The sequence below is a fragment of the Oncorhynchus mykiss genome, chromosome 15 (assembly GCF_057628025.1).
Source record: "Oncorhynchus mykiss isolate SJ-2025 chromosome 15, ASM5762802v1, whole genome shotgun sequence".
Classification (NCBI taxonomy): Eukaryota; Metazoa; Chordata; class Actinopteri; order Salmoniformes; family Salmonidae; genus Oncorhynchus; species Oncorhynchus mykiss.
This window is the reverse complement of record NC_143036.1, coordinates 48718640-48739315: the sequence shown is the minus strand read 5'-3', so window position 1 is coordinate 48739315 and position 20676 is coordinate 48718640. Positions and strand designations below refer to the sequence as shown.

Below are 20676 nucleotides of genomic sequence, written 5' to 3'. Positions count from 1 at the left end.
ACGCAGCCTATTAATGCTGTGAAAGGATCCAGGAACACAAACGTGTTTTGTTTCCAAAAGGTAACAAAATTGTCAACAAAAGTTACACCCCTTGAGCCTCAATAATCACGTAGGCAGTTGTGAAGAGAAAGAATCCTGCTAAATCATTCACTGTCACGAATCAGAAAGGGCACAGGGCCATATATTGTGGGTATTTTATTAGTGTCTAGCAGAGAGTCAATCAACTCTTTGAAATCCAGTTTCAACTGTTCAGAGTTGCCTTTCATAATGTCATTAAATCCACATGGACTACGATAGAATCTATGTCCATGTCCTGGCGTAGTACATTCGGGAGGGCTTAGTAATGTAATCTACTTGAGCTCTGGGATAGGACATTGTTTTTGCACCAGGAGCAGTCACATTTCTTACCATGGAGCTGCCCTAAATCACGGCTGGCAAGAAGGACGAGGATATCTGCCCACTCCCGCACTTCACAGGATGGTGCAGGCCTCCGACAGATGGAGAAGTGTAATAACATATTAACACATGTAATAAAGCATTCACTGACTATTGTCTGCCTGTGGCCTAACCATGCAATTATAAGCTTGCACTCTGTTTTATAAACTCCCCTCTCCCTGTCCCACAGCAGATACTAACCGCACTGGCATCCCCCGCACAGGTGGCTGGCTACGATAACACACCCACTGAAACTCTCTAAACACACACACATCCAAACACACACACTGAAACTCTCTAACCACACACACCAGCACAGAGAACAAAGAACTCAGTTCTGCACCAATGAAGAAGGGACAGCGGGACCAGACCCCGCCCTGCTGTTCCACGCCAACATGTCCGAAGCAAGAACAAAGACGATTCTACCTACGTCATTCTATGTACAAATTCTGATGCACGCTTTGTTTTCGGCGCGCGTTCCAGGGTCTCTCTCTGAGTCAATTGAACAGCCCGTGCACGCCTGAGCAATATTTTTCATTGTAATAAACAGCCTTACATATATTTTATTCCACCGTGTCCTGGTTCATGACCGAGTCCAGTTCCTCCAATCTTATCATCAACAGAAGCCCCACTCGATCCAGAGCAGGAATGGAAGGTTGCCGAAGTCGACTTCAAAATCGTAGGGGAAGGAGTAGGCACATCTGCCGCAGACACAGACAGATCAGGCTCCAGGGCAGCGAAACTATTTGTAGTTTGAATCCTCTCCGGGCCTCTCGTTGGGAGTGTAGGCTGCATTGCAGCAGGTCGCTAAATCGGTATCCCCAGCTCGTGACATGCGACCATCATTGATTGCCATGCTCCTCTTGCTGTGCTCCTTTGCCTCCACTATCAGATTGGGGGGGGGGGGGGGGGGGGGTGGATGAACACCGTCCATCCACCGGTATAGAAAAGGTAACCATTCCACCATGCGTTACCTGCGTGATCAAGGAAGACCACCCTCAAGCCTATAATCCTCTGCAAGCAAACAATTGCTGCATTGGAACTCTGAGTGACCCAGTTTATCCCAAAACAAAGCGTAGTAGATACAGTGCTTTACCCATTTGTTTAACTCTCCAGAAAAAGAGGGCTCCATTGGAAAACTCGTCTGGGACTAACTTTGTTAGCTTGATCGCTAATGTTAGCAGCTTAGTGGCTCTTTCAAGCCTGTCCTTTAAGCAGGATTCTGGGAAAATAAATAGCGGTCCTAGCTGTAAAAAGCTAACCGTGTTGAGGAATCTGTGCAAAAATAAGTTTGGAAATTATGTTTAACAAAGATGGGTTATCATTTAGTTAAAGTAACAAACCGAGTGTTTCCAAAATACAGTGTTCAGCTGAGCACTCTGATGTCAGTGTCACGACTTCCGCCGAAGTCGTGTCCTCTCCTTGTTCGGGCGGAGCTCGGCGGTCGGCGTCGTCGGTCTTCTAGACATCATCGATCCACTTTTAATTTTCCATGTGTTTTGTCTTGTTTTTCCTCACACCTTGTTTCAATTCCCTCAATGACTTGTTGTGTATTTAACCCTCTGTTCCCCCCATGTCTTTGTGTGGGATTGTTTATTGTAAGTGCTTGTGCACGTGTTGACTGGTGCGCGACGGGTTTTGTACCCATGTCTTGTTATTTTTATGCCGTTGGTTTTGCTATTAAACTGCTCCGGCTAATACCTAGTTCTGCTCGCCGGCGTCTGACTTCCCTGCTACCGTTGCGCACGCCTTACAGTCAAGTGAATTATTAATATATGGTCAAAAGATATGGTGTCATTTTCACTTGCATGGCAGGCAGAGCAATAAACCTTGAAGTTCGTTATTGGACACCAATTCCTGTATTAACGTTGTGCGAAGAGCCATGTGTCGCCAAAGTCAAATGTCTCACATAAGGATGTCGCACAAATAATGGTACAAATTTCATTGAAGCTGAAAGAGAGCTCAGAGAAGCACTGGCTGCTCTGGACCACAGCAAGATAGAGTGTCTCGCTATCAAGTGGAATAAAGTGGAAGCTCAACACTCCTGCTGGTTTTCATCATCGTGGAATTTGGGAGCGTCTTCTTCGTCTGGTGAGAAAAGTGCTCTACTTTACACCAGGAGAAGGTGGAGACAAGTTCAGTACTTGGCCAATCTATTCTGGAAACAATGGGTGAAGGAGTGCTTACCATTGTTACAAGAAAGACAAAAGTGGAACAAACAATGGCGGCGCTGAGGAGAGCATGCATCTTGTCGGTTCCTGCTCGACTTTGCTTTTCTATGGCTATATTTGCGTGATTTATTACTTTGTTTGCTCAGAATGTTTGTGATTCTATTTTTACTGCCATTTATTTTCTGTTCATATTCTCATTTTTACTATTTCTTATTGTTGTTGCATTATCGAGACGGAACAGCCACCCTAGTCATAGACTGTTCTCTCTGCTAGCGCATGGTAAGCGGTACCGGAGCGCCATGTCTAGGTCCAAGAGGCTCCTATATAGCTTCTACCCCCAAGCCATAAGACTCCTGAACAGCTAATCAAATGGCCACCCAGACTATTTCCATTGCCCCCCCCCCCCCCCACCCCACCCCCTCTGGAACTCTGATGCTACTCTGTTATGCATAGTCACTTTAGTCACTTTAATATATGCATAGTCACTTTAGTCACTTTAATATATGCATAGTCACTTTAATAACTGTACGTACATCTTTTATTTGTTATTCTTATCACTTAATTTTTTTTTTTTGGGGGGGGGGTATTTTCTTAAAACTGCATTGTTGGTTAAGGGCATGTAAGTAAGCATTTCACTGTAAGGGATACACCTGTTGTATTCGCGCATGTGACAAATAAAATTTGATTTGACATGCAAGTAAGCATTTCATTGGACAATGTACTGTATACCATGCGTATCTCGTAGATGCGACTAAGAACATTTGAAACTTGAAACAGAAGAGAAGTTTTTCCATGGGAGACCTGTTCATCATCATGGATCCTACTGCTCCAAGAGGGTCAAGGCTGATTGGAAAGGTGTCGGAAACCTACCCTGACAAGGCGGCTCTGGTCCAGACTCTGAGACTGAAAACCAGAACAGGAGAACTGTACAGACCTGTTACCAAGATCTGTCTAATGCAAGAGGTTACAGAGGGACCTGTGAAGAACTCTGACCCACAGAAGAAGGGAAGATTCTCACTCACATTTCACCTTATTGTCTCCTTCTTTTATGTTTTGGTTAATTGTTGGTTGCATTTAGGGGCCGATGTGTTGGAACCAATTTGGGTGCATCTTATATTATGGTATTTTGCGGGCATTTACGCTCCTGACCATTAGGGGCAGACAAATGGTGGTGGTAAACACACATCAGATTATCTATAAAGACAGAGAAGTTTGAATGTATGGTGTGTGTGGATGGTGGGAGAGCTCACAGTTCTTAGCACAATCCAACTAAAACTAACGAAAAAGAATGCACCCCAAACAAGATACTAAGGATTACTACAGAATACCTATTCTTTAAATGGGCCTTCCACACCATCTTAAATAAGCATGCCCCATTCAAAAAATGTAGAACTAGGAATAGATATAGTCCTTGGTTCACTCCAGACCTGTCTGCCCTTGACCAGCACATAAACATCCTGTGGCGTTCTGCATTATCATCGAACAGCCCTCGTGATATGCAACTTTTCAGGGAAGTTAGGAACAAATATACACAGGCAGTTAGGAAAGCTAAGGCTAGCTTTTTCAAACATAAATTTGCATCCTGTAGTACTAGCTGAACAAAGTTCTGGGACACTGTAAAGTCCATGGAGAATAAGAGCACCTCCTCCAAGCTGCCCACTGCACTGAGGATAGGAAACATTGTCACCACCGATAAATCTACGGTAATCGATCATTTCAATAAGCAGTTTTCTACGGCTGGCCATGCCCTCCACCTGGCTACCCCTACCCCGGCCAACATCTCAGCACCCCCTGCAGCAACTTGCCCAATCCCCCCCCCCCCCTCCCCCCCACACTTCGTCTTCACCCAAATCCAGACAGCTGATGTTCTGAAAGAGCGGCAAATCTGGATCCCTTCAAATCAGCTGGGCTAGACAATCTGGACCCTCTCTTTCTAAAATTATCTTCCGAAATTGTTGCAACCCCTATTACTAGCCTATTCAACCTCCCTTTTGTATCGTCTGAGATCCCCAAAGATTGGAAAGCTGCTGCAGTCACCCCCCTCTTCGAAGGGGGAGACACTCTAGACCCAAACTGTTATAGACCTATATCCTTCCTGCCCTTCTAAAATCTTCGAAAGCCAAGTTAGCAAACAGATCACCGACGATTTCGAATCCCACCGTACCTTCTCCACTATGCAATCTGGTTTCCGAGCTGGTCATGGGTGCACCTCAGCCACGCTCAAGGTCCTAAACGATATCATAACCTCCATTCATAAAAGACAGTACTATGCCGCCATCTTCATCGACCTGGCCAAGGCTTTCGACTCTGTCAATCCCCGCATTCTTTTCGGCAGACTCAATAGCCTAGGCTTCTCAAATGACTGCCTCACCTGGTTCACCAACTACTTCTCAGATAGAGTTCAGTGTGTCAAATCGGAGGGCCTGTTGTCCGGACCTCTGGCAGTCTCTATGGGGGTGCCACAGGGTCCAAATCATAGGCCGACTCTTTTCTCTGTATATATCAATGATGTCGCTCTTGCTGCTGGTGATTCTCTGATCCACCTCTACGCAGACGACACCATTCTGTATACTTCTGGCCCTTCTTTGGACACTGTGCTAACAAACCTTCAACCAGCTTCAATGCCATACAACAATCTTTCTGAGGCCTCCAACTGCTTTTAAATGCAAGTAAAACTAAGTGCATGCTCCTCAACCGATTGCGTCCCGCACCCTCCCGCCCGACCAGCATCACTACTCTGGACGGTTCTGACATGTGGACAACTACAAATACCTAGGTGTCTGGTTAGACTGTAAACTCTCCTTCCAGACTCACATTAAGCATCTCCAATCCAAAATTAAATCTAGAATCGGATTCCTATTTCTCAACAAAGCCTCCTTCATTCATGCTGCCAAACATACCATCGTAATACTGACCATCCTACTGATCCTTGACTTCGGCGATGTCATTTACATTTACAAAATAGCCTCCAATACTCTACTCAGCAAATTGGATGTAGTCTATCACCAAAGCCCCATATACTACCCACCACTGCAACATGTATGCTCTCGTTGGCTGGCTCTCACTACATACTCGTCGCCAAACCCACTTGCTCCAGATCATCTATAAGTCTATCCTAGGTAAAGCCCCGCCTTATCTCAGCTCACTGGTCACCATAGCAACACCCACCCGTAGCATGCGCTCCAACAGGCATATTTCACTGGTCACCCCCAAAGCCAATACTTCCTTTAGCCGCCTTTCCTTCCAGTTCTCTGCTGCCAATGACTGGAACGAATTGCAAAAATCACTGAAGCTGGAGTCTTATATCTCCCTCTCTATCTTTAAGCATCAGCTGTCAGAGCAGCTTACTGATCACTGTACCTGTACACAGCCAATCTGTAAATAGCACACCCGACTGACTACCTCATCCCCATATTGCTACTTATCCGTTTGCTCTTTTGCACCCCAGTGTCTCTACTTGCACATCATCATTTGCACAACTATCACTCCAGTATTATTGCTAATTGTAATTATTTCACCTCCATGGCCTATGTATTGCCTTACCTCCCTACTCTTCTTCATTTGCACACACCGTACATAGATTTTTCTATTGTGTTATTGACTGTACGTTTGTTTATGTCTAACTCTGTGCTGTTGTTTTTGTCGCACTGCTTTGCTTTATCTTGGCCGTGGCGCAGTTTTAAATGAGAACTTGTTCTCAACCAGCCTACCTGGTTAAATAAAGGTGAAATATATATTTTTTAACTTCCAAACTAGACCCTGTGTATTCTTCAAACATGTCAGGGAACTGTCTTATATGGGACACCATACGAGGCGATGACAACCAGGAGACAAAATGCTGATAGTTACAGTATCTGTATCGGCAATGGAAGATATACAGTACCAGACAAAAGTTTATTTTTACTGTTCAAGATTGTAGAATAATAGTGAAGACATCAGAACTATGAAATAACACATATGGGATCATGTTGTAACCAAAAAAGTGCTAAACAAATCAAAATATATTTTAGATTATTCAAAGTCTGCCTGATGCCTGATGACAGCTTTGCACACTTTTGCTATTGCATCAAGAAGTTCCTCATCTGTAATTTGGCCTTTCCCTGAGTCTTTCTGTACAGCTGTTAGTTTTACATTATTAATAGAAAAAAACTCCATGCAATTAACTTCGGTTAGTAGAGATGGAGGAGTCTGAAACAAAAACATATGCTTAAAGTCACTTTGCTTCCTCTTTCACAATATAGTTTGGTGAATCATGGATGACTCCGTCATTTGTAACAAGTTTCAGTAAGTTATTTTTGGTATCATTTCTATGTTGAAGATTAAAAAATAATATGGTGAATTTGGTGCACAAAACGTATTTTAACTGTGTGTAGAATCTAACCACAGATAGAACCCTTGTTCTGTCTATTCTGTACTCTACCCACAATTTATTTTCAGTTGATAGGTAAAGTGTAACTAGCCAGTTGTAGAATATTGTGTTGGCAGTTGATATTGTTTCAACTGTAACATGTCTAAACTTTACTTTAGTAGCAAGGTGTTGTAGAGCAAGTGTCTTGTGAAACACATTCCAGACGCTGGTACTTCTTGCTATCTTGGCATAACTGTGATTTGACAGAGAAATATCAGCTAGCTAGATATGCTAGCCAGCTGTAGCTATCCCCAAGATATAGCTAGCTTGCTGTTGTCAGGTTGGCTAAAAACAAGAACATCTTCTGATGGCGAGTCAGTCAGGAGAAGAGAAGTCCTCAACTTCAAAACTTAACTCCATAACAAAGCTAGCATAGCTTACCTCGCTGTCACTAAGTTACTCACTACTGCCCTTGTTTGTTTGTTGTGATTGAATGGCAAAGACAGACCCAAGAAACACCCACATTAAACCACAATCCAAAGACAACCCGTTTGGGCTTCAGTAATAGCCACTGCATTTCTTAATGAGCACCGGAACACATGCAGAATCAGTCTGTGCAGTTCACCTTTAACACAGGCTCAATCTAATAAATAATATCAGTCACCTTTTTTTATTTAACTAGGCAAGTCAGTTCAGAATATATTCTTATTTACAATGACGGCCTACACCGGCCAAACCAGGACGACGCTGGGGCAATTGTGCTGCGCCCAAAGGGACTCACAATCACGGACGGTTGTAATGCAGCCTGGAATCAAACCAAATATGACATTACCTTTATGAATTTTCAAGCCATTATGTGCTTTATGTGCTTCCTTTGATTACAAAAATGCTTCAAAATTCACAAGAAGTGATGTCAGCTGATGAAGATGATCTCATAGAACAAAACGCATAAGATCTCCTAAGACTGTGTTTACCACAGATATTTTTTTCGTGTTTTTCCAAAAACCCTACGAACAAAACATACATTTCTCCATAGGCTTTGGACAACAAGCCATGGCGGAGTTAGTGCCTACAAAAAAAAAGCCATTACTATTGCTCTCTATTCTGAATGTAGCTTGTGAAAATCCACTCTGGCTGGCCAGCATAATGTGTTTTGATGCTGGTTTTTGCAAAGGCTGGTCACCTGCGAGAACACAGCGAAGGCTGGTCACCAGCAAAAACACAACAAACGCTGGTCACCAGCGAAAACACAGGTTTCTGCCAGCATAACCAGCTAGACCATCCTGATCAGACCAGCTTGACCAGTTAGACCATGCTGGTCATACCAGTTTGACCAGCATCTGAACAGCACTAACCAGCATAGACCAGCACTGACCAGCTTGAAATGTATGCTGGTCTATGCTGTTTTTTTCAGCAGGGTGAAAGAGACTGAGGATGTTTTCACAAAAATAACAACACACAAGCATCTACAACACTATACACACAGTAAAGCACACGCATAAGCGCACACATACACACACATATTTCCGCTGAATCCATCTCAGGGAATAACTGTTTCCCACCAGTCCATCTCTATTTGCAGTATCATGGTTATTTACTCAGCTGACATCATAGATAACCACTTCCTGTCGGTGACTGTCTGTCTGTCTGTATGGTACACTATAGATATACACAAAAGTATGTGGACACCCCTTCAAATTAGTGGATTTGGCTATTGCAGCCACACCCATCGCTGACAGGTGTATCAAATCGAGCACACGCCATGCAATCTCCATAGACAAACATTGACAGTAAAATGGCCTGAAGAGATGAGTGACTTTCATCGTGGCACCATCATAGGATGCCACCTTTCCAACAAGTCAGTTCATTAAATTTCTGCTAGAGCTTCCCCGGTCAACTGTAAGTGCTGTTATTGTGAAATGGAAATGTCTAGGAGCAACACCAGCTCAGCCACAAAGTGGTAGGCCACACAAGCTCATAGAATTGGATCAACGAGTGCTGAAGCACGTGGCGCATAAAAATCATCTGTTACTACACTCACTACCAAGTTCCAAACTTTTTCTGGAAGCATCATAAGCACAATAACTGTTTGTCGGGAACTTCATGAAATGGGTTTCCATGGCCAAGCAAGCCTAATATCACCGTGGACAATGCCAAGCGTCGGCTGGAGTGGTGCAAAGCACCATTGGACTATGGAGCAGTGGAAACGCGTTCTCTGAGTGATGGTTCACGCTTCACTGTCTGGCAGTCTGACTGACAAATCTGGGTTTGGCGGATGCCAGGAGAACGCTACCTGCCCGAAATGCACTGCGACCTAGGCCTAATCGCCCAACATCAGTTCCCAACCTCAATAATGCTCTTGTAGCTAAATAGATGCATGTTCCCGCAGCAATGTTCCAACATCTAGTGGAAAGCCTTTCCAGAAAAGTGGAGGGGCAGACCAACTCCATATTAATGCCCATGATTTTGGAATGAGATGTTCAATGAGCTGGTGTCCACACACTTTTGGGCAAGTAGTGTATATGTGTACTGAAGGAATACATGCAAAATGTACCAGTAGACGACGACAGTATCCAAACCTCCTGCTTCCATCTTCGCCAGTCAAAACAAAAGAGAACATTTCACTGTGGAAAAATAAAATACAATAAATGTATGTATAATATGCTTACAGGATTGTGATATAAACCCCCCAGAAAACATGTTCACATTGGTATGATGTGGGCCCAATGCAGGCAAACATATTGTCCCCATGCTGACTCCCCATATTGGGCTAATGTGCCTTTGCTCAACAGCTCCACGTTGGCCCCCAAGGCATTGGCCCAGTGTGACCCAATGTGGGCAGCCCATATCTGGTGAGGGCAGCCCTCACTTTGCCTGAAATAAGCCTCTCCTTTCCCAGCAAACATGTCCATATTAGAACGATGTGGGCCCATTGCGGACAAAATTATTGGCCCCATGTAAGCTGCCTATATTGGGCCGATAAGCTGTTGCAATTTCATAGGAATATATTAATTTATAATTAATTAATTATACTTTATTTCAATGCATAAATTGCATAATTGTCAAGACGTAAAGGTATTTAAGGGATCACGGATGACCAAGATGTTTCTTTCAAAATATATTTTTACAAGAGAAACTTAAGTTTCTCATATATAACATTTGGCACTTATTTAAGTAATTTTATAGACCTCATCATTGTCATTGTGTTGGGCTGGTGTGGGCTAAAATGTGTTGGGCTGTTGAAGGCTTGGCATGGGCTAGCCTGTGTTGGGCTGGTGTTGGCTAGCCTGTGTTGGGCTGTTGTAGGCTAGCCTGTGTTGGGCTGGTGTTGGCTAGCCTGTGTTGGGCTCTTGTAGGCTAGCACGTGTTGGGCTGGTGTAGGCTAGCCTGTGTTGGGCTGATTTGGGATTGGTGTAGGCTAGCCCATGTTGCGCTGATGTGGGATGGGTGTTGGATAACCTTTGTTTGGCTGGTGTAGGCTAGCTTGTGTTGGGCTTGTTGTGGGCTAGCCCGTTTGGGGCTGGTGTGGGCTTAGTGTTTTGGGACGTTGTTGGATTGCTGTGGGCTAGCCCGTACCCACCTTGCCCACTGAATACCGACATGGGCCCAATGGGGTAATGTTTACTGGGCCACATAGTCTCCAAGGTCAGTATTTTTGAGGTTAATAAGAGTAAAGTATGGTACAGATCCATAATAAATAGCTAAATACATTCTATCTATAAAGTGCTTTTCTCAAACATTAGAACTGTGCATGATTACAAAGACATGTAGGCTATATTAGATTAGTGCATTATGAGTGTGATCCTGCTGACCTGGGGTAGTTCTCTACTGGCTTCAAGTCCTTAGCATCAGGGAAACAGAACTGGGGGATGATCCTTAGCTGATCCTCTGTCTCCTTCATGAACTTGAAGCTCCGCTCCAGCTGCAGAAAGAGCAGGACAAAACATCATAAGTCTGGGTCAAAATACGAAATCCATCAAAAACCGAGTCTAACCCCGACCCAAATCAACACTTAGCCTTTAACATCTAAACACTTTCCTGAAGTGAATTGCAGATCTCAGAGAATTACCCAATGCTAAGACAATTGGAAGGTTAAGTGGAACCATCGACAGATTGCTAACTATCCTGTCACTTTAAAATTCATAAAAATGTTATATTCCCCAAAGTGCAATTTCTGTGCAGCATAATTTTATATCTGCAAATCGAAAAGGAGAAGGGGCTTGGTCAGGACACATTTTCTGTCCAGGCACTCAAATCAAATCACATTCTATTTGACACACACTTCATAAACAATAGCTGTAGTCCAACAGTGAAAGCCTTACTTATTGGTCATTTTCTAACAATAAAGAGTTAAGATAAAGATATAGAATAAAACATGTAAATAGTAACACGAGGAATAAATGCAGTGTACAACAATAAATAAAAAAGTGACATGGCTATATACAGGGAGTACCAGTACCGAGTCAATGTACAAGGTAATTGAGGTTAGCTATGTACATATACTGTAGGTAGGGATAAAGTAACTAGGCAACAGGATAGATGATAGACAGTAGGAGCAGCATATGTGGTGTGTGTGTGTGTGTGTGTGAGATGTTAGTATGCATGTGTGCACGTGCTATAAAGTGCCTTCAGAAAGTATTCACACCCCTGGACTTTTCCCACATTTTATTGTGCTAAAAAGTGGGATTAAAATTATTTTAAATTTTTCTTTTGTCAAAAATCTACAGAAAATACTCTTTAATGTCAAAGTAGAATATTAATGAAAATTAATGAAAAATAAAACAGTATCTTTAAAGTGGGGTGGATCAGCTTTAATATTGCATATATACATTCTATATACATTTTACTGACACAGTATATTTTACATTAGTTATCTTGTTTTTTTGTTATTTTTAGTCCCACCCTTCAGCTCTATCTCTGAATACCATCCAAGTTTGATGTCTATTTTCCATATATTTCCAACTGTGCTGTTTCACAAATGTTCTCAACCTTTATACATTTTAAGGCAAAATATAGCTACTTTGAAGAATCTCAACTATAACATATATTTTGATTTGTTAAACACTTTTTTGATTACTACATGATTCCATATTGGTTATGTCATAGTTTTGATGTCTTAACTATTATTCTACAATGTAGAAAATAGTAAAAATAAAGAAAAACCTTTGAATGAGTTGGTGTTCTAAAACTTTTGACCGTATATATAATAATAATAATATATATTTTTGTTGCCTATTTGCATTTAATTTAGTTAATAATACCTGTCAAATATCAGTTTGCAAACAATGTAAAAACAAAAAATTATTGAGTTAATAAAGTCGCATACAAACATGGTCTCTTTTTTGCTTTCTTGAGTAAGGCAGCTCCAAAATGCCGGTGTTTCAGCCCAGATCAGTGCTTTCTATGGTGGTGGGGCAACCAATGGAAAATACTGTGCATAGGGGTTAGTAATGTTCTCTAGTTGCGCCATGATTGGCTCAGTGTTCTGTCACTCATGGGCACACTACATCAATGCAAAATCTACGGTGAGCTCAAAAATTCAAGCCCCTTGGGTGCTGCAATAGAGTTACATTAGAAGTGCCCATCCAAGAAGGCTCATTGGCAACAGATAAAATGACGTCAAATCACGCTATATCTACCATAGCTTTGATTGGACTTAGCTAGCAAGCTAGACAAGCAGTCATTGTCAAAAATCACATCAACAATCTACTGCCATATCCTTTTCAATTCTTGTCATACGAAGAGAAATTATAGATAAGACATATCGGTGTTCATCAGCCATTGGACGTAAACATTACACACACAACATATTGGAATTTGCAAATTCAACAATGAGTGGCTTGGAAGGAATAATTTGCTAACTGCAAGCATTGCAAAGTAATCACTAACCTGCTATTCAGTGGAGTGGTTGTGTGGTCCAAGTCTGGGTTTAAGGGTCTCTTTTCCAAGCTTAAAAGGATGAACATTCAACACCATGGGCCAGAAAAGTTTGAATACAATGGCCATGCTGGCAATCCAGCATGACTTCTGCCGTGTTCAAAACAACTGGAAACTCTGAACTGGGAAATCTCAGACTTCAGTGAATTCAAGACAAGTGGGAACTAACTCTGAATACTTTTTGAACGGTCATCCAACTCGGAATTCCAAGTCAGGAACTCGGGCCTCTTTCTAGAGCTCCGACCTGAAGTGCACTGACGTCATGATTCAACCTTGTTTTTTTTCCAGAGTTCCCAGTTGTCTTGAAATCACCATAAGTCCAGAGAATGCCAGACTTTGATAAAAAGTTTGAGGACAAAATTTGCCTACGACCGCCATGCTGTTCAAGTGAGCACAACACAACAAGGTGAGTCCAAAATGTCTTCTATGCTGATGCATAAATGATGTGATATGCCAGGGAGATATGTATACTGAAGCTAGGAAATGAATACTAAGTGTACAGTGGGGCAAAAAAGTATTTAGTCAGCCACCAATTGTGCAAGTTCTCCCACTTAAAAAGATGAGAGAGGCCTGTAATTTTCATCATAGGTACACTTCAACTATGACAGACAAAATGAGAATAAAAAAATCCAGAAAATCACATTGTAGGATTTTTAATGAATTTATTTGCAAATTATGGTGGAAAATAAGTATTTGGTCACTTACAAACAAGCAAGATTTCTGGCTCTCACAGACCTATAACTTCTTCTTTAAGAGGCTCCTCTGTCCTCCACTCGTTTCCTGTATTAATGGCACCTGTTTGAACTTGTTATCAGTATAAAAGACACCTGTCCACAACCTCAAACAGTCACACTCCAAACTCCACTATGGCCAAGACCAAAGAGCTGTCAAAGGACACCAGAAACAAAATTGTAGACCTGCACCATGCTGGGAAGACTGAATCTGCAATAGGTAAGCAGCTTGGTTTGAATAAATCAACTGTGGGAGCAGTTGATTTCTGGGGCTCCACGCAAGATCTGGGGCTCGATCTGGGGCTCCACGCAAGATCTCACCCCGTGGGGTCAAAATGATCACAAGAACGGTGAGCAAAAATCCCAGAACCACACGGGGGGACCTAGTGAATGACCTGCAGAGAGCTGGGACCAAAGTAACAAAGCCTACCATCAGTAACACACTACGCCGCCAGGGACTCAAATCCTGCAGTGCCAGACGTGTCCCCCTGCTTAAGCCAGTACATGTCCAGGCCCGTCTGAAGTTTGCTAGAGAGCATTTGGATGATGTCATACGGTCAGATGAAACCAAAATATAACTTTTTGGTAAAAACTCAACTCATCGTGTTTGGAGGACAAAGAATGCTGAGTTGTATCCAAAGAACACCATACTTACTGTGAAGCATGGGGGTGGAAACATCATGCTTTGGGGCTGTTTTTCTGCAAAGGGACCAGGACGACTGATCCGTGTAAAGGAAAGAATGAATGGGGCCATGTATTGTGAGATTTCGAGTGAAAACCTCCTTCCATCAGCAAGGGCATTGAAGATGAAACGTGGCTGGGTCTTTCAGCATGACAATGATCCCAAACACACCGCCCGGGCAACGAAGGAGTGGCTTCGTAAGAAGCATTTCAAGGTCCTGGAGTGGCCTAGCCAGTCTCCAGATCTCAACCCCATAGAAAATCTTTGGAGGGAGTTGAAAGTCTGTGCTGCCCAGCAACAGCCCCAAAACATCACTGCTCTAGAGGAGATCTGCATGGAGGAATGGGCCAAAATACCAGCAACAGTGTGTGAAAACCTTGTGAAGACTTACAGAAAACGTTTGACCTCTGTCATTGCCAACAAAGGGTATATAACAAAGTATTGAGAAACTTTTGTTATTGACCAAATACTTATTTTCCACCATAATTTGCAAATAAATAAATTAAAAATCCTACAATGTGATTGTCTGGATTTTTTTTCTCATTTTGTCTGTCATAGTTGAAGTGTACCTATGATGAAAATGACAAGCCTCTCTCATCTTTTTAAGTGGGAGAACTTGCACAATTGGTGGCTGACTACATACTTTTTTGCCCCACTGTATGTTGTGTGGTAAGCTGTTAGTAGCCCATGTGCCTCACGCTAATCATTTGGTCCCTTTCCCCCTTAACTTAGCATACTGTTCTGACTTGGTGCTGTACATGTAGCCAATAGTCTGTTTTAGAGAAATGTAATCAATGAATATTGTAAGTGATTTCATTGTCTGGTTATATGCCCCCTATATGCATCCTACGGTTCTGACTTGGTGTACAGGGAGAATACTGTAAGAACGGCCCATGTTCTGAATTTTGTCACTGTACATTTCAAAAGTGCTCAAAAAAACGTCCGTCCTAGCTTGCTCATTAATGTCTTAATCAAAATTACCGATTGCCTCTTATCCACTTGTTGTCCCCTTATATATACAGCATATATATTTTTTGTATTTTTATTTAACCTTTATTTGACTAGGCAAGTCAGTTAATAAGAACAAATTCTTATTTACAATGACTCCCTTATACCATAGTTTGTACATCTCAATTGTCAGTAGAAACCACATTTGTTTAAGCAAGTCAGCTATACAGTATCAGCTATGTTTTTTTAAGCAGGAAATGAGGCTGAATTAACTGTTTTGCTGCCAGACAAGGCTTCGCTAATGGCCAGGTGTAGCAGTGGTAAGGATTCACTCCATGGAGCTGAAAATAAAACTCTGCTGTTGGGACAGCTTTATGTAGGCCTTACCAGTTTGTGTGCGCCATTAGTCATTGTTATAGTGCAATTAATGTATTGTTTAGTGTTGTGTTGTGTAGTGGCTTTGCTGGCATGTTTGCCCCACCAAGATGTACATGCTAAAATCGCCACTGGATATTGTATATAATAATAGCATCAACATACATTATTGTTTAAGGCTAGTGGGACAAATTCCAATGAAACTGTAAGGAGCGCAATTAAAATAAATAATCATAAAAATGATGGATATTAAACATTTTACGTGCATAGAAGTGTCCTATATTGGTTAAAAGCTTAAATTCTTGTCAATCTAACTGCACTGTCCGATTTACAGTAGGCTTTACAGGGAAAGCATGCCATGCAATTGTTTGAGGACGGCGCCCCACATCAAAATATTTGTCCAAGGAACAGGTTTCATAAATTCATAAATAGCGATTAAATATTCACTTACTTTTTGAAAATCTTCCTCTGATTTGTTATCCAAAGGGTCCCAGCTACAAATGTAGTGCCGTTTTGTTAGATAAAATCCTTCTTTATGTTCCAAAAAATCTGTTTAGTTGGCGTCATCGATTTGAGTAGTCCACTCGTTCAACAATGAATCCAGAAAGCTACTGCTAAACTTTGTTAAAACAAGTCAAAATACATTTCTACTTAATCCTCAGGTACAATAAAATGTAATTAAACTATAATATTTCATACGGAAAGAAGTATGTTCAATAGGAAAACGATATCAGCAGGTGCATGTCCTCTTCGTCGGACACGCATACACGAATTTCCAAGTCTGTGTCCCTGTAGTAAAACTCGCATTTCTTACTCTTTTTGGAAGAAACAAGCCTGAAACCTTGAACAAAGACTACTGACACCCAGTGGAAGCCATAGGAATTGCATAGTGGGAGCTAGATAATTTTTTTTCTCCTATATGTTCCAATGGAAGAGCATGCATGGGCTCTCAAAAAAATATCCTGTTGGTTTTTCTTTGAATTTTCACCTACCATATCTATTGTGTTATAGTCTCCTACATTATTTTAACATTTCTACAAACTTCAGAGTGTTTTCTTTCCAATGGTACCAATTATATGCATATCCTGGCTTCAGGGCCCGAGCAACAGGCAGTTTACTTTGGGCACACCAGTCAGGTGGAAATTGAGAAAAATAGACCCTAGCCTGAAGATGTTCTTAATTTAATTTCACATATATATTTAATTGTTTCCAATTTAATTAAATTTTTATTACATGTCATCTTTTGATTCAACCATAATACATAATAAGCATCATCAACAGGGGGACCATATTGGGTGTACATGCGACTTAACTCCAGTCCTATTTATGATATAATTTACAAAGGTTATGCTATTTTAATGTATTATTTTTTCAAATAATGTTTTTTTTTATCAATTAGTATATTTGAGTTAAAAAATAATATTTGTTGTAATATATGTTCTGTCTTTTATAGTGGATTAACCTGAAATTGTAACCAATTTGTATGGCTTGTTTTAAAAATAGCAATATTTTGGAGATTATTTAATTTTCAAATATCCGAAAGTGAGAGGTTTGAATCTGAATAAAGAGAAAAAGGCCATTCTTGAACACAGGGTGAGCCATTCTTACTAATATGCTAGAGAACCCATTTGGATTAAAGTGCTTTAATATTGAATAATTTCTGCCCTCCGAATTAATATTCATTATATATTTTTAATTTTGTCTGACTTGACATTCCAAAATAAAATGTAATATTTTTTGCTCACATAATAAAAAAACTCTAATATGACTGTATGTAATATAGTGTATATCATAATTTAGTTCTAATCTAGAGAAGTAAGAAACATTATCTAGATCCTCTATGAGTCCATGGAGGGATCCAAATTGTGGATTTAAAAGAAAACATGAATCATCAGCCTACAATGACACCTTTGTTTTTAAGCCCTGGATTTCTAGCTCCTTGATATTATTGATGGATCTGATTTCAATAGCAAAAATTTCGATGGCTATACATTTGCCGATGTGAACAACCTTGTTTTACTCCTCTTGACAGTTTAATACTTTCTGAGAAGTAGTCATTATTTACTATTTTACACATAGGGTTCCAATGCGTCCCTATTGAGCAGTGAATGGGCTATCAACCAGATTACTTTTTCTCCGTATTCCCCAAGGTGTCTACAGCATTGTTACGTAGTTTTACGCATTTATGTTGAAGAATACCCGTAAGCGGCTACATTGCGCAACTGGTCACCTGATGGCTCCCAGAGTGATTATTGCGTAAAATACAGAGGTAGCCATTATTCCAATCGGTCCTACTGAAAAACCAATTGTCCCGGTGGATATATTATCGAATAGATATTTGAAAAGCACCTTGAGGATTGATTATAAATAACCTTTGCCATGTTTCTGTCGATATTATGGAGCTAATTTGGAATATTTTTCGGTGTTTTTGTGATTGCAATTTCCGGGCGATTTCTCAGCCAAACGTGAAGAACAAAGGAGCTATTTCATCTACAAAAATAATATTTTGGGAAAAAAGGAACATTGGCTATCTAACTGGTGGTCTCGTGAGTGAAAACATCCGAAGCTCATCAAAGGTAAACGATTTAATTTGATTGCTTTTCTGATTTCAGTGACCAAGTTACCTGCTGCTAGCTGGACAAAATGCTATGATAGGCTATCAATAAACTTACACAAATGCTTGTCTAGCTTTGGCTGTAAAGCATATTTTGAAAATCTGAGATGACAGGGTGATTAACAAAAGGCTAAGCTGTGTCTCAATATATTTCACTTGTGATTTTCATGAATAGGAATATTTTCTAGGAATATTTATGTTCGTTGCGCTATGGTAATTAGTGTCAGTCGATGATTACGCTCCCTCATGTGGGTTGGGGAATCATTAGAGATTAAATTACGAACCTTGTTGGTTAAGCCACAGAAAAAGTCAGCAACCTTCCCACTAGCCATGATTGGCTGAGATAATGAGTGGGCTGGACATGCCGAGAAAGGAGTTCGGATTGGTTTGCCATAGAATCAGTCTGTGTTGGTAATCCTGTCAAACACGTCTTTAAAAAAAATGTATTGTGTAGTGGAGCTGCATAAGTGTGGTTCTCCACTTTCTGGAGGATCAAGTATCAGAGTATGATAGCTAAAGAGATGGAGGAAACACCTTTCTCCGGATTACATCTTCAAACTAAGGGCAACCATGGCACGGCATTCCTGACAGGGAGACGCGTCCATGCACGATGATGTTTACAGGTAAGATAGTCTAGCGTTAGCTTTTTAGATATGACACATTTTCTAATTTTGACAGGCAGTGGTTTAATTTCAAGCTAAAATGTACCGTTAGCTAGCTAGCTAACGTTAGCCAGCTGGCTCCCTAACTGACGTTATTATTCATTTCCCAGAGCTGTGTGCTGTTCTACTTAGAACCTAATGTTAGCTAGCTAACATTGAATATGGTTTGTTAGCTCCCAGCACTGTGGCATTGTTGGCACTGTTTACTGTTTAACTAGCTAACGTTGGCTGGTTAGCTAACGTTACGTGATGTGTGTACAACACCCGTTGAATATGGCCAGTGTCAGTAAACATCGGTAAAAAAAGAGTAATGAAATTGCTGCCAGCTGAGCTGGTTAGGCTGTTTTCATGTTATCCAGAGGTAAACAAATCATCGGCCAGAGCGTCAAATGTGCGCTTCGAGAGCGAAACGAGATGGGTGGGGCTAAAGCTTAGGGTGAGGGTGTGAACGAAGCTGAATGGGTGTAGACAAAGAAGTGCTCTTCACTAGATAGCAAAACATTAAAAGGAGATTTTCTCAAAATTGAGTTTACAAGTTGAACAACTTTCGAAGCAGAATTGCTTTCCCATTGTTCCTCAAATGCAGTGTATGATATTCCATTTTGTCGCTCTGAGTCTCTACTTTTATATACTGTAAAAAAAAAAAAACATTTCAAATTTTGCTACATAAAACCGAATCCAGATGGTGAGTCATATATCAACAATGGAAATATTGGGACTAACAGTACAGATAGATAGCAATAAAACTGTCCCATAGAGGTACAGAATAAGTTAGATGAAAACCAAAAAGAACTGGAGAAACTTATTCTAGAACGATCAAGTGTAATATATTATAAAAATAAAGCGAACTGGATGGAATATGGGGAAAATCCCCAATTTCAAAATAAATCTTTAACATAGAAATGCTACCAAAAATAATTTACTGAAACTTGTTACAAATGAAGGAGTTAATCACGGTCTACATGCTCGCTGACGTAATCTCCTTATGACGCGGCGTCGCTTGTGTCACGTCCACTCCCGCTTCCCCACTACAGCCCTTGACATCACCAGTTTAATAACAATCGGTCCTGGCAACCCATCTTTACGCACACCTGAGTCTCTAAGACGGCAGCCCCATGTTCAAACTCCTTCATTCTCCTCACCTTGAGGGGAAAGTGCTGAGTGACCTCCGGCACGTAGTGGACGCCAGCCTTGGTTCTGTGCAGCGCCACAACCAGAAAGTACTCAAAGAGCTGGCGTTGATGTAGCTCCTTCAGATTCCTAGTGAGGTCCAGAGAGCTGTGTTTGTTACAGTACTGACCCTCACCCGGCTGGCTCAGGATAGACTGGACTGAGGACATGCGCTGCCGATGGGCTGTGAGAGGGGAAGGAGGGTATGGAAGGAAAGGAAGGAAAAGCAAAGGTAATGAAAGAGAAGGAGAGGGGTAGAAAAAGGGAAGATTAATTTGATACTGACAGAAGCACTTTATGGAATTGTGAAAGATGTCAGTTGGTCACATAGTACCTTTAGCCCTGTCCTCTGTCTCACTCTCTGAGTCAGTGTTTTCATCTGTGACTGCAACAAAAATGAAAAAAGTGTTACAAAATGGAGGGCATTGAAATAATGTTTTGGGGGTTGAAAGAATCTCACACTCACCTCTCCCTGAGCTGGTCTCAGCAATGTGATAGACCCTCCTCAGATGTTTCTTTCCAACACGAGCCTCAAAGATACTGTTGATTTTAAGCACATCCTGTTGGAAGAATGAATGTTAGAAATATCAATATTGGATATAC

The 20676-nt window shown here is 41.2% G+C and overlaps 1 protein-coding gene across 1 annotated transcript in view; it reads right to left on the bottom strand.

Annotated features, from left to right (window-relative positions):
• LOC110490137 (DENN domain-containing protein 2A) overlaps positions 1 to 20676 on the bottom strand; it is a 42270-nt gene that overhangs the window by 16726 nt on the left and 4868 nt on the right. Inside the window, 5 exon segments of the mRNA XM_021563336.3 lie at positions 9509 to 9578; positions 10767 to 10876; positions 20046 to 20257; positions 20408 to 20458; positions 20540 to 20633. Of these exon segments, the coding sequence (XP_021419011.3) occupies positions 9509 to 9578; positions 10767 to 10876; positions 20046 to 20257; positions 20408 to 20458; positions 20540 to 20633 (537 nt within the window).